The sequence below is a fragment of the Antechinus flavipes genome, chromosome 1 (assembly GCF_016432865.1).
Source record: "Antechinus flavipes isolate AdamAnt ecotype Samford, QLD, Australia chromosome 1, AdamAnt_v2, whole genome shotgun sequence".
NCBI lineage: Eukaryota > Metazoa > Chordata > Mammalia > Dasyuromorphia > Dasyuridae > Antechinus > Antechinus flavipes.
This window is the reverse complement of record NC_067398.1, coordinates 211,450,270-211,465,661: the sequence shown is the minus strand read 5'-3', so window position 1 is coordinate 211,465,661 and position 15,392 is coordinate 211,450,270. Positions and strand designations below refer to the sequence as shown.

At 34.7% G+C, this 15,392-nt stretch overlaps 1 protein-coding gene across 1 annotated transcript in view; it reads left to right on the top strand.

The window, feature by feature from the left end:
* The window catches only part of LOC127544865 (stimulated by retinoic acid gene 6 protein-like), a 48,260-nt gene extending 35,182 nt beyond the window's left edge, over positions 1-13,078 (top strand). Inside the window, exons 12-18 of the mRNA XM_051971745.1 lie at positions 641-722; positions 3,569-3,617; positions 5,243-5,360; positions 5,986-6,105; positions 10,579-10,742; positions 11,787-11,933; positions 12,088-13,078. Coding sequence (XP_051827705.1) covers positions 641-722; positions 3,569-3,617; positions 5,243-5,360; positions 5,986-6,105; positions 10,579-10,742; positions 11,787-11,933; positions 12,088-12,233 — 826 coding nt within the window. The 3' untranslated portion in view covers positions 12,234-13,078. The remainder of the gene's footprint in view (positions 1-640; positions 723-3,568; positions 3,618-5,242; positions 5,361-5,985; positions 6,106-10,578; positions 10,743-11,786; positions 11,934-12,087) is intronic.
* The last annotated feature ends 2,314 nt before the right edge of the window (positions 13,079-15,392 follow it).

Sequence of the window (15,392 nt, the reverse complement as noted above, 5' to 3'; positions counted from 1 at the left end):
AAGTCAGAAATAACATAAAATACTCTATTCTCAGGTGTATTTGTTCCAGAGGTTAAAAGATGCTGACAAATGGGCATCACAAGACCAAAATATTAATAAAGTTAAACCATCTCCTTTAAGCTTCACAATAATCTTTTTGAGACAGAACTGACACTATTGATTAGGTAGTTAAATGGCATAGTAAATAGAGTGCCAGACGTAGAATTGGGAAGACATGAGTTCAAGCTGCACCTCAAATATTTATTGACTTTGACAAGTCATTCAACTGCTTGATGCTCAATTTCTTCATTTGTAAAATAGAAATAACAATAGCATCTAGCTATTGTTTTAAGGATCTAATGAAATTATATTTGTAAAGGGCTTTGCAAGTCTTAAAATGTTGTTTAAATGGTTAATATTGTTATTGTTGTTATTGTTATTATTGGAGATTGGGGGAATCTGAAGTTAATTGACTTTCCCAACCTTCACAATTAGATAGTGGCAGAATCTAATACTGTTTCTATTATACTATATCATCTCTAAAAGCACCAATTAATGTAACCATTTGTTGTTCATTCCTTACCTTTACGTGTGTTTTTTTCTTGTCAAAGGAGACTACATTTCTAATTGTATTTCATAATAATTTTTTATTTTCATCTAGAAAACATATAAAAAGGCTGTGGTTAGGTGAGAAAAACTTTATTCCTTTGAAGTTTCATAATCCATCCTCTTCCAATAGTGTGGTAAGTGCCTAGTGATTGCTTGTCTCCAGTCTTTATTTGAATAAACTATTAAATTCAAATCTAATCAGTATCCAGATTTAAAAAAAAAAAAAAAGCACAAGGGCCTAGTCAACTTAATATTTCCTGGCTACCTTACAAATCTTTAGATTTGTAAACGTCATTATCAACCAGAATGATATTAAAACCCTTGAAAGTTTGGTGCTAGTCAATAAATATTTATTAAGCACCTTCTATATGCCAGACACTATTCTAGGTACTGAGGATACAAAACGAATTTTTTAAATGGTTTCTGACCTCAAAGAGCTTATTATCAAACAGAGGAATACAAGGTGCAAAAGGAAGCATAAAGTGAGGTGGGAAAGAGTAGGTATCAGATATGGAAAGAACCTAACCATTTAAAAAAACCTAAGTCGATTGTTCCTAAAGAACTTGGTTCCACAGTAAGATGACAGAAGATTGTCTAGAGATTTACATATTGAAAAATTAAGTGTAAGGCTTAGAGTCAACCTCTAAAACTAGATCTCTTAACTATGAGATTTAAAGCTGTAGCTTGTCATCTTCACAATAAATGTGAGAGAAAAGACAAATATTTACATTCTCATTCCACAGATGAGGTCACTGAACTGCATAAAGTTAAATTACTTTCACAAGTCATATGAGTAGAAAGTAGAAGAGCTAGTATTTTGCATCCAAGTCTGTTGTTAGTTTTTTGTTCTTGAAGAGAACTTATAACTTGCAAGTGAATTGAATTTAAATCAAGTTGGGCTTTGTAAAAATGTCACTTTCAATCCCTCCTCTGGAGTATCTGGACCCAATGGAAAGGTATAGATCAGAATGATGGGAAATGGCTCTAGATGCAGGGGGAGACCTTGGTCTCAAATTAAGCTTTTTTCCTCTAATACATTATGTGATCTTTACAGATCATGAGATTGAAGGAGTTCAAATATGGGGTAAATCGGGAGAAAAGCAGAGGGTCAAGTTTAGTCTTGAATAATACTCACAAGGAAGAGAGTCCAAGAAAGACAGACAAAAGTAGAAAGCAAAAGATAATAAATGCAATGTCATGGGGGCAGTTGAAGTTTGCAAAAATGAGCAGATCATGTACAATGTTTCCAAGAGAGGTACAGAAGAATGAATATTGAGAAAAGTCCATTGGATTTTATCATTGGAAATAGTCAACATAGCATTTTCATTAGTGTGATGAAAATTAAACCAATTTATAGTACTTGTCCCTGTTTTGAGAGAGGAGGGATAGTTTAGGGAATAGGTTATTACAACACTGTTCAGAATCAGATTAGTGAGCATTTAGATCCCTGAAAATCAGTCTTAAAGGGAAGGGAAACCCCTAATATTGCTCTTCTCTAAGCACTAAGGAGAGAGTTATTCTTTATTTTCTTGGAGTCGTTAATTCATTCAACAAATATTGTTGCCTTAATGAAACTAAGACCTGTTAATGACGTTAGTTTAAAAAGGTCACTGTCTCTAGTGGGATTCAGAGTTATCTCCAGTTGTCCTGATGTATGTTTGGCTACTGAATTCAGATGGCTCGGGAGGAGAAAGCGAAGCTGGTGACTTTGCACAGTCTTCCCTCACTTAAATCCAATACATTTGTTTGTCAAGGCTTCACCTCCCTGATGTCACAGTGCTTTTTGAGAACAAAGGACAAACAATAACCAAGTGCCTACTATATATTAAACAATTTTAGAAATTAACTTTACCTTCAAAGAGCTTATATAGATCAGATAAAAGGATGCCAATAACTGATACAAGACAGAAAATGGTAAGTGCCATAAGACAGATACCAAATACTATGGGCTTGCCTTTAGAGGATATTTCATCTACTTGAGAAGATGGGGACAACTAAAAAGCAGAGAAGGGGTAAGCTTTTGGGAGAGATAGGAGAAAAATAATTTCAGCTAAAGAAAGAAATAATGAAAATAAAAGAACTTAAACACAAATATATAAGATAAACTTTATATGAACTTAATTCACATTAACTCATTCATTTTTTCAATTGAGAAAGGTTTAAAGAGGACTATTCAATTTATTTTTAGAAATTATGATGATGTATATTCCATGTGAATAGAGTCATATTTCCTTTTAATGTTTCATTCAATTTAATAAGTAGTTTATTTAGTATTAACTATATGTTCAGAATGATGGCACTTTGCACATTTAATGAATCTCTATCAATAATAAGATGAACTCTTTAAAATTAAAGAAAAATAAATCAATGAGGTTATCTTGATAAAAATTTTCAGGTAATTAAAATAACATCAAGACCACAATATGATTTCTACTTAAGTGATCTGTAAAGATATTCAAAGGGAGATTTTTTTTTGCCAGAATTATCCAATTACCTGGATTTACATCTTTATTCTAATATCTTATTTTTATGCAATGCTTGAAATACATTCTCCTTGACTCTCATAATGACCTTGTAAAGTAAATCATCTCCATTTTATAAATAGAAAAATTGAGACAAGTGATTTGCCAAACAATGGAGTTTGACATAAACAGCAGTTGAAAAATTATCTTCTGATTTCAAGAAGGCACATTAATCCCTGGCTCTTTTTTTAAAAATTTCTTTATTCATTCTCAGATTTGTCAGAGGTATAACACAATTTTGAGATAAGCATAGTCCCTTAATCCATAGGAAACTTAAAAATAATTTTTTCTTCATGTACAATATGTTAGAAAAAGAAATACTATTTGTATACATTACAGAAATTTTTGTTATCTAGATTGTGATTACTTGCAATATTGTCACCACAGTAAACTGACATAGCTTTGTTTTGTTTGTTTTCTTTTCTTTTTTGTTTTTTGTTTTTTGTTTTTTGTTTCAGGTGGCCATAGCAAGATATTCAGGTTGGCAAATAGCATATATTTTGTGGGGTAAGTTCTCTATCCTTACATATTAATAAGAAATTGCTTTGCTTCTAATTGAAAACAAGGTTAATGTGATTAATAGTCTTCCATTACTCAATTCTATTTATTCAGTTCTATCCCCACCTCCCTTGTCAATAACATGCCTTCAAAATTCCCTAACTTCCTGCTTCCCTAAATCTTGTTATTCAAAATTCTCACTGCAGGCATCAACCCATTTTCCTACCTTGTATCTCTATCTCAGTCCTATCCCTTTCCAAGGCCTATCCATCCTCTCCCTTTTCTACTACTTTCTACTACTGACCTTTTCTCTCATACTTTTTGGAATTCCTATTCTGTTGTAAATAAATACTTCAATATCATATATCTATTCTTCTGACATTCTTAATTATTAACTAAATTAACTAAAAACTGTCTTTTCCTCTGAGGACATACATTCCTTAAAACTTATGCTATTAATTTTCCCCTTTCCTGTGACTTATTGCCACTTCTAGATATCATTTGCTATCATCTCTCAGTTTCTTTCTTTAACATTCATATACCACTCTGTCCCTACATTAATCATGGACATCTAAAGTCCAGGGTGCTCTACCCCCTTCCTTTTATCCTGATTCATATCTTCCTTGCAATACTGTTTGCTGCTGTAATCTTTAGAGATTTAAAGAAATGTTATGGCCATTCTGGCTTCACAGTTCCTCAACGTTCTTATGATCTTTATCTTCACTATGCTTTACCTACCCACTGGATCATCAACCTTTGAACATTACTTTCTTAGTATTGCTCTACTATGAAGATTTTGAATTCTGCAATTCAATTCTGCACTTTTCCTTCTACCTCTTCCACTCCCTTACTGCCTATGGAAACTGCTCTTTGCTTTCATTATGACTTCTGATCCTTTGAATCCTTTCTTAGCCTTGACATCATGATCAAATATCACTTTAAGTATTTATCTTCTATCACTCTCTTACTATTATTCTTACTCTATTAAGACTAAACCTTCTGTATAACCCATACCATTCACTTTCTTTCCTCTTGTTTCCAGGACCTAGAGCATTACTTTTCCTCATTCATTAAGCCATATAAATTGAGCCTATTACAAATACATGCTAACCCATCTCAGCCTTCCTTGATACATCAAAATCATGTTATTTAACTATAATTGGCTAAAGAGTGATCAAAATTTTCTCCATTCTCCTGAATCTTTTTATGACCTTCATACTCTCAAATGATGAAACCAAATCTTGAAAAGATTAAGGTCTTCTGATGTGAACTCCTTCAGTTTCCCTCTTGTGTGATTTTACTCATCTTCTCTTTTTCCATTCTCTCAGTATTTTTATTCTTGAAAAGGCTAATTCTTTCAGTTGTGTCCTTGCTTCCATTTCTTTTTTTATATTTTTTTATTATAGTTTTTTATTTATAAGATATATGCATGGGTAATTTTTCAGCACTGACAGTTACAGTTGCTTCCATTTCTTATCTTGTTTTTACATTCATTAGACAATAGGGGACTATCCCTCCTACCTTGTATCTCTATCTCAGTCCTATCAGAGGGTTTATTGACTGATTTTGTCAAGCATGGTGTATTACATTTAATAAATGCTTGTTGATTTATTGTTTTTCACCTTGGCCTTCAGGTTACCTCATCATTCATGTGGTCCAGTGTCTGTTTGGTGTGATGATCATGTATGGTTTGGTTTTACCAGTAGTTCATAACCAAGGAATAGAAATGCTGAAAGGTTTGGGAATTGGAATGTAAGTTATATAGGTTTCTTCTTAACACATTAACATGAGTGATTTCATTTTTAAATTTTTTTTGAAGCACTTCCCTAGTTTTATAACTTCAACCTCAGTATGTTGAACAATGTTCTTGGTTCTAATTCAATGATTAAAGAATGAGACAGGATCAGGCAGTTCTCAAAGTCATTTTCCTAATCTTTATTTCTCAAGATTTAGATAATTGGCAGTTTATAATTTCCCTTCACTGATTTTAGCAAGTGAGGTATTTAGGATTTGCTATAAATAATCACAGACAATTTTATCCCTAAAACAACAACATCATCATCACTAATATTAATATAGTATCTATGTGCCAGGCACTATGATAATTGCTTGAAATATTATTTCATTTGATACTCATAATAACCCTGGGAGTTAGATGCTGTCATTATTTCTATTTTATAGTTGAAGAAACTGAGAGATTAAGTGACTTGGACAGGTTCATGTACCTAGTAAGTGTTAGATCAAATTTGAATTCAAGCTCAATCTACTGTTCCATTTAGACATTCTATGACCTAATTAGGCCTAAGAATTAGGCACAACTGATAATCTGACCCATTAAAGAGCAGACTATTTTCTAATCTTCTCTTCTATTTTTCAGTCTCACCATTTCTATTGTTGTGGGACTCATGGTTTTACAACTAAAGATAGCTGCAAGATTTTTCCTCCAGCCAAAGATTAAACCTGGAGACAAGCAAAAACCATTAGCTCTAAATAATAGGTAAGTAAAAAAAGTTGATTCACATTTTGAATTTAGCATTTAAGTTGTCTACTTTTTTCAGGAATATGAATATATATTTTTCATAGGACAACTGAAATATAAGTAACAAATTAAAAGTAAACTATGCAGAAACATGGCATAAAACATTAGTATTCAACAATGGAATTTGACGAATGTTTATTACATACCTGCCACATGAAAGGTAACATAATCATAATTAAGGATAAAAAGGAAAAGGATAGAGCTCATGCTGTTGAGGAGCCTGCAATGTTATATAGGAGATAAGATTTATTTGCACAAAGAATTATACAAGGAATACCATGATAAGGGCAAAGAAAGATCTAGACAAGACAGTCTAGGAAAATATGAAGGAGAGTTATTTTCAGTTAGGAAATAGCTTCATGGAAACAGCAGTTCTTGAAAACAAATTTGAAGAATCAGGAAGAAATGGAGGGGTACATTCCAAGCATGAAGCATGGCCCCTATAAATTCCCTGGAATCAGGAAATAATTAGTTGTCCAACTTGGCTGAAATAAAAAGGGCATGAGCCTACTATGTACCAAGTATTATACTAAGAACTAGCGATACAAATATAAAGGATGAAATAAACTCACAATGAGTTTCCAAGAAAGAGAAAGACAGGAGTTTGTTTTTTTTTTTAATCTCAATAAAAATTCACTAAGCACCTATTGTGTGTACTATGCTAAGATCTAGGGATACAAAGAAAGGCAAAGGTAGTCCTTGATTTCAAAAAGTTTATAGACTAATGGGGAAGACAAAATGAAAACAACAGTATATAAACAAGACATATACAGGATAAATTGGAAATAATCTGTAGAGGGAAGGTAATAACATTGGGTATCTTTGAGTGAAAAAATGGATATATGGTTCACAGGGTCACAAAGAGCTGGATATGACTGAATGACATAATTAAGTAATAATAATAATTAAGTGGGATCAGGAAAGGTTTCACATAGAATATGGGAGTTTACTTGGGACCTGAAGGAATCCAGGGATGTAGAGGAGAGTATTCTGGGCATGAGAACAGTCAGCAAATATACCTAGAGTCTCCTGGTGATGGAGCATCTTGTGCACAAAGAAGCCAGTAGCATTGAATCACAAAATATAGAGGGGAGGTGGAAGTAAAGAAAATGCCAGTTTATAAAGGGCTTTGAATGCCAAAAACTAAAAACTAAAAAACTAAACCAGTATATTATTGCAACAGTCCAGATGTGAGATGATGAAGTCCTCCACCTCAAAGGATAAAAGGAGGCAATTGCAAGAGATATTATGAAGGTAAAATTGACAGGCCATGACAACAGATTGGATAGAGGGAGTAGAATAAGGATTCAAGAATGAGACAAGTGTGGGCTGTGCCCTTGACAATAATAGAGAAATCTGGATGGTGAGAGAATTGAGGATGGGGTACATGGAAGATAGTAAGTTCAAATTTAGACATGCTGAATTAAAGATTTCTATGAGACATCCAGTTTGAGATTTCCCATAGGCTATTGGATATGTCAATCTGGAGGTTAGGAGAGAGATTAGGACTAGATAAGTAGATGAGAATCATAATTATACAAATGATCTCTGAAACCATGGGAGCTGATGAGATTACCAAGTAAAATAGTATAAAGGGAAAAGAGGGTCCAGGACAGAGCACTGGGGGACATACATGTTTAGCAGGCATGACCTAGAAAAAGACCCAGCAGAGAAAACAAAAAGAGCAGACAGGCATGAATATAAAATAGTGTTTTGAAGTCTAGAGAGAAAAGGGTAGCATAATGAGAAGGTTACTGAAAGAGTGAAAGGCTACAGAAAAGTCAAGAAGAATGAGTATTAAAGAAAGGTCAATAGACTGGTACAAAATCCTCCTAACTGACCTTTATGCTTCCATTCTCTTTTCCTATCCAATCCATCCTCCACACAGTACCAAAATAATATGAGAATCACAGACTTAGAGATAGAAGGGTCCTTAAAGTCTATCTAACACAGAGGAGACTGAAGCTTAGAAAGGTTAAGTGAGCATTTTTAATTGGATGTCCCTGGCATTTAAAAGTCATGATGTCTAAAACTGAACTTATAACTTTCCTTCGAAGCCCTACTACCATCTTTTCAATCATCCAGGTCTCCATCATTGTTGTTACCCTTGACTCCTCATTCTCACTCCACATAACCAACCACTTATCAAATCTTGTCATCTCTATCTCCATGACTTCTTTCATATATATCCCCTTCTCTCCACTCACACAGCCACCATCCCAGTTCAAGCCATCATTATGTCTCACTTAGACTATCCCATTGCTTTTTAATTGGTCTCCCTGCCTCATGCTTCTCTATTTCAGTCCATTCTCCATTCAGCTTCCAAAATAATTTTCTGAAAACCCCAGTCTGATCAGATCATCACTGTAATCCCATAAATTCTAGTGGCTTTAGGACCTCTGAGATCAAATACAAATGTCTCTGGCAATTTGAAGGCTTTTCACAAATTGGTCCCTTAGTTCAGACAAATTATTCCCTTCAACGCACTCTTAGTCTTCTAATATGGGTCTACTTCCTCCAACAGTCTCTTAGACAATATTCCATATCTTTTCTGAGTCTTTTCATTGGCTGCCCCAGTGCCTCACCTTAATTTGTAACATCAGACTTCCTTTAAGACTCAGTTCAAATTCCACTTTCAATAGGGGGCTCATGCTCTTCCCCCAAGATCTCCTCCTGCATCCAGAGCCATCTCCAGTCATCTTGATCTACATCTGGCCATTGTATCCGGTTGGCTCTGGAGGAGAAGGTGAGGCAGGTGATCTTGCACAGCCCTCTCTCACTTAAACCCAGTTCACTTGCATGTTATGACATGATGTCATGGTCCTTCTCTAGAATGAAGGACAAATAACAAGTTCTTCAATCAATTAATAAACTTGTCTTAATAGTAATTATTAGATGGCAGGTACTGTCCTAGGAATACAAATACAAAGAATAAAACTATTCCTATCGATAAGAAATTTACATTCTCATTTAAAGATTATTTTGTATTTATAAAATGTAGTATTATATATTTATATACATGTTGTCTTTCTTGTTAAAATATTAGCTGGTTGTGGGAAGGATTTGTTTGGGGGTTTTTTTGTTTTTTTTTCTCTTTCTTTGTATCTCCAGGGCTTAACACAGAGCCTAGAACATAATCATCACTTGATCAGTTTGTAGATTAATCTTGATGGCTAAAATAATGCTAGCAATAAATGAAGGAAGCCAGATTTAAACCCAAATCTCCTGACACCAAAACCAATGACCTTTCCAGTGTATGCATTACCTTCCTCCTCCTTTTCCTCTTCCTCCTCTTCTCCGTCTGCTTCTCTTTCTCTTCCTCCTCCTCCTTTTTTCCTCTTTCTTCATCTTTTTCTTCATTTATATAATGCTTTATGGTTTACAAAACACTTTATTCATACAATCGCATTTTATCCTCAAAACATTTTTGGGAAATTGGTGCTGCTATTACTCCCATTTTACAGAAAATAAAGCAGAAGCAGACAGTGGTTAATTGACTTATTCTACAGCTATTAAATAACTGAGGGGAATTTTAAATCAGATCTTTCTGACTCCATGTCCAGTGCTTTGTCCAACATACCATTCCCCTGCTCAAAAATCCCGCTGTACCTTTTATGTATAGAATAAAATGCAAATTTCTCAGCCTAGAAATTAAAGCCCTTCACATTCTGACTTTATCTAACCTTTTTGGTTTTATTTCACATTATTCTTTTTCATACTTCTTGGTATGTTAGTTGTTTGGTCATATGCAACTCTCTGTGACTTCATTTGTGGTTTTCTTAGGAAAAATACTGGAGTGATTTGCCATTTCCTCCTCCGGCTCATTTTACAGATGAGGAAATTGAGACAAACAGCATTAAGTGACTTACCCAGGTTACATAGTGCCTGAGGAAGATCTGAACTCAGGAAGATGAATCTTCCTGACTTTAGGCTCAGTGCTCTGCCCACTATATCAATTAGTATGTTGATATGTCCTGACAAATTGGCCTTCCCCAAACACAGCATTCCATTTCCCATTGTTATATCCTCTGAGGGGCTGTTCCTCCATCAGCAGAATACTATCACTCCATACCCATCTGCCTCTTAGAATCCTTATTTTTCAAGACTCAATTTAGATGTCATTGCCTATTATATGTCATATGCTATCTTTTCCAGTTGTTAATGCCTTCCTCAGATGCCTTTACATTTACTTTTCTGTGTACATATTATATCTTATTCCACCCCCAAGTAAAATGTAAGCTTCTTTAAAACAGGGACTATTTTTTGTTTTCATCATTGTATCTTCATTAAATACTTAGGACAGACTTTAATGTATGTTGATTGAAGTGAATAAACTGAGGTTTCTTGTATATTTAGCTCCCAAATGAAAGCTAAATATTAAATAATTATGAAAAAAATAGAGGATTCACTTTTGAACTTTCCTATTTTCAGGAAAGCATTTCACAACTTCAATTATTTTCTGTTTTTCTACAATGTGCTTCTGGGCCTGGGAGCTTGTTTGTTCAGACTATTTGTCAGTTGTATCCTGGGAACCTGGTTAATAGCACGCATAGACAGGACTATCATGCAGAATGGCTATGAAGCTGCTGATATGGGTAAGTATCCTTTGCCTCCATGATTGCAATAATTCAGTAACATAAATATTATACCAGTGATCAGTTAAAAAGGATATAATTATTCTGATCAAGACCAAGACAATTCCAAAGGACTCATAATAAATAATGCTACCCACCTCCAGAGAGAACTGATGAACTCTGAAGGGAGATTGAAGCAATTTTTTTCACTTTTTAAAATGTTCTTGTGAGTGCATATCTTCTTTTGCAACCTGGATAATATGGAAATATTAGCTCACATATATAATTGATATCATATTGCTTGCCTTTCTCAAGGTGTGGGGTAGAGGAAAGGAATTTGGAATTCAATTTTTAAAAATGAATATTAGATATTTTGAGACCGTAATTGGAATTTAATGAAACAGACAAATACCTTCTTAAAACATATAAATATAAATTTTAACATACAAATTTAAAATTTTTTTAACATTTAGGTAACATAAGTCTATTGCTACTTAATTTATTCATGTGAACATTTTGTTAACTAGTTACAAGGTTATACTCATTGTTAGTAAAGAAGTAGATTGTCCGTGAATGGTTTTAATAACAAAACCATATCAGAAAGCACTTAGAAATCTTTCAGCCAGAAGCTAGTCAAAGCAAAGACTTGAGATCCATCTGGAGGCAAAAAAAGAGAACTGCAGGTACATGGAAGTTAATCCCATTTGGGATTTTCTTGTCAAAGATACCACAGAGGTTTGTCATTTCTTTCTCCAGTTCATTTTATAGATGAGGAAACTAAGGCAAGCAGGGTTAAGTGTCACACACAGATAGTAAGTATCTGAGACTGTATTTGAGCTTAAGAGATTGAGTCTTCCTGAATTCAGGTTAGGTATCTCTCAGCTGTACCACCTACCTGCCCCTCGTATGTTGTTATGTCCTGACAAACTGACCTCAGCATTCTATTTCCCATTATTGTACAAAAAAGGAACTTAATGCAGTGGGTAAGCAAAGATACATTTCTGGGGTCTAAGGTTTGTTTTTTGTTTTTTTTTTTTTTTTGTTTTTGGACCCTTTTGACTCTAGGATTCCAAGCCTGGGTTGGCATGCTGTTTGTAGACCATTATCATACCAACCCTGTACTCGTTGGTTTCTGCCATATTTTGTTGATGAGCAACAATGAAAGGAAACTACAGAAGTCTATCCCCTACTGGCACTTAAATCACTCATCTGGTAAATAATTTTTATTCTTTAATATCTACTGTGGTAACTAGGGAATGAAATTCCCAACAATTGGCCCGTTATGGCTTAACACAGTTGTTTCTGAAAATAAATAGGTTTTTCTTTGCAAATGAAAAAGACCTTATTTATTTATTTTTTATTGTAGGTCCTAGAGTTTCAATAAAGTCCAGAACAAGATGGTTCTTGCTGTATACACTTTTAAAAAATCCCCGGCTCACCTTGCTCAGAAAACCTAAACCAGCCTTAGGTATCAGGGTGGCTACGTGGACAAATTCTGTTGACGTGCTATAACACCAAAACTGGCACTGGAATTGTAGGACAGAGGACATCACATCAGCCTTCCAGGGTTTCTAAAAGAAAGAGCTCAGAATGATGGAATGCTCCCAGACCACATGTAATTAGGTTATCTCTGGTGAAAGTAAAGGTTACAATTGGCTATAATCTTTCATGCTGCTTATATTTGGTCAGGTGGTTAAAAAATTCAGGACTCTTTCATCACATTAAAAATCTAAAGAGATTTTGAACAGTCAAATCCTGTTTAAAAATTACTTTGATTATGTGGGGCATGATGTAGCTTTGAGGGCTCAAATAACATCAAGATTGTTTTTAAATGATGAGTATTAACAATGAAAGTGGTTCCTAAATCTGTAGTCTCTTTTAATTGCAATGAATTGTTCTCTGAGAAGTGCAATCATGCCTCACAGTAGCCCATGGATTCTATTGCTCCATTTGTAATGCATTTGGCACAGTGCCTGACAAGGAAAGAAGGAAGGAAAATAAGGAGAAGTAGGAGGAGAAGAAGAGGAGGAGGAGGAGGAGGAGAAGGAAGAGGAGGAAGAAGAGGAAGAGGAAGAAAGGAAGAGGAGGAGGAAGAGGAGGAAAAGGAGGAGGAAGAGGGGAGGAAAAGGGAGAAAAAGAGGGGGAGGAAGAAGAAGTAGAGGAGAAGGAAAAGAAAAGGAAGGGGAAGAGGAAAAGAAAGAGAGAGGGGGACAGGTAGGTGGTACAGCGGATAGAGTACCAGCCCTGAAGTCAGGTGTACCTGAGATCACATCTGGTCTCAGACACTTAACACTTCCTAACTGTATGACCTTGGGCAAGTCACTTAACCCAACTGCCCCAGCAGAGAGAGAGAGAGAGAGAGAGAGAGAGAGAGAGAGAGAGAGAGAGAGAGAGAGAGAGAGATCCGAAAGAAAGGAATAAGAAATCCAGGTGAGACCTTTAGGTGCTTCTGGAGCTGTGATGTTTGCAAATGTTTTTCCTTCTGTCTCTGTTCCCCACCCATCCAAGTTCTATGTGTCCCTGGAAGTCTGGTGCAGACTGGAAATTCCCTGAGGAATTTTCTATTTTTGAAGAATACTGAAACAAGATGATCAATTCTGATGGACGTGGCTCTCTTCAACAATGAGATGATTCAAACCAGTTCCAGTTGTTCAGTGGTGAAGAGAGCCATCTACACCCAGAGAGAGGACACCATGGGAGCTGAGTGAAGAACACAACTTAGCATTCTCCCTCTTTCTGTTGTTGTTTGCTTGCATTTTGTTTTCTTTCTTAGGTTTTTTTTTCCTTCTTGATCCGATTTTTCTTGTTCAGCAAGATAACTGTATGAATATGAATACATATATTGGATTTAGCATATATTTTAACATATTTAACATATATTAGACTACCTGCCATCTAGAGGATGGGGTGGGGTAGGAGGGGATAGAATTTGGAACAGGTTTTGCAAGGGTCAATGTTGAAAAATTATCCATGCATGTGTTCTATAAATAAAAAGCTTTAATAATAATAATAATAATAATAATAAAAGAATATTGAGAAGTAGTAGGAAAAGGGAAACATTTGCTTTTAGAAAGTATCTGTAACTAGGAAGGAATAATTTTTAATTGAACCCTAAATAAGAAAGCTGTTTTCTTATCATGAGAGATATCTCTTGCCCTTGATTTTCACTTATTAATTTTATAAATTAAAGGGGGAAAAATTAACCTGCTTACATATTTCATAGGGTTTGGAACTTACTACAACAGATGCCAACTTGCAGAAAGCCCAAACTCTTCAACAGAACAGAAATGACACGCAAAAATGTTTGTTACAGTTCTCACAAATGTGGTAGACACAAAAAATTGATAACTAGTGACATTGTTCTTCAAAAGATGAATATAATGCAAAACTTCGGTTTTCTTTTTTCTCTGATCATAAATGCTCAAAAAAGAAAGAAAAAAAGGGAGGAAGGGAAGAGAAGAAGGAAGGGAAAGGAGGAAGAGAGAAAGAGAGGAAAGGAGGAAAAGAAAAAAGAAAGAAAGAAGGAAAGGAGGCAGGGAGAAAACTTCTTGAGCACAGAAAATACCAAGAGATGTGGGTGATGTCATGAGGTCAATGACAATTGACAATATCTTTTGAGCTTTTCTCTATATTCTATTCTTTCCTTTTATTTAGTGCAATTCTGGTTAAAAAAATAATTAAACTAAAAAAAAAAAAACTTGAACTAGAATATTTACATCAGAATTCAGGAGTCTCAAAATCTAGCTAAGTAGAAAAACCTAGTAGAAACATTAGGTCTACACAGTAATAGTAGGATCAATTCTGTGTTTAAACAAGTCAGTGAAGACCATAAGACTCAAAGATAACTACAGGTAAACTATAGGTAAAACAAGGAGACAAGGGCTGAGATTATAGAGAATTAGCAAGGGCAGCACAATTGTAATTTTAAACTATTTGTCCTCTTTCCTTTTTGTTATATTCCTTTCTGGGTGGTAAGTAGGCAAATATTTGGAGAGCTATGACTTTGAAGAAACCAGGATTGTTCTGTTTGGTACTGGCTAGACCTAAGAGCAATAGGTAGACATTCAAGCAAGGGATATTTATGGAAAACAATGTATGAAAATACAAAATTTTGCACAAAGCTTTAAAGTCCTATTCTGATGGAAAATCATGAGAGAAAAGTGAAACTATGTTCTTCAAGGCTAGGTCAGTGGAACAAAAGTTTCAGCAAGTTCTACTACAGTAGAAGGGCTTCAGATGCCTCCTGAGAATAAAATTAGCTTAAAAGGGACATACTCATTACCAGACAGTTGGTCATTTAGTGATGAATTGTTTGGTTATAAGAATTCAAAAAACAAAGAAAAATTTAATATAGCTTTCAGGACTATCCAGCTCCTTTTTGATGATATAATAGCAATGGCAGATAGGGATGCAAAGGATACACACACACACACACACACACACACACACACACACACACACACACACACAAAGGTACACAACAATCAGATCATAAACTTTATTGCTACACTAAATACAAAATCCTTGTCCAATGGCTAATAAATTGAAATACTTTTAGAAGATCTGAATCATGTCAATGTTGATATTCTTAATATAAATGAAATCAGAAAACACAGTGGAGTTACAGGTAAATGGAAGGATGGCTTATATGCTTTTATCATAGAAACAAAT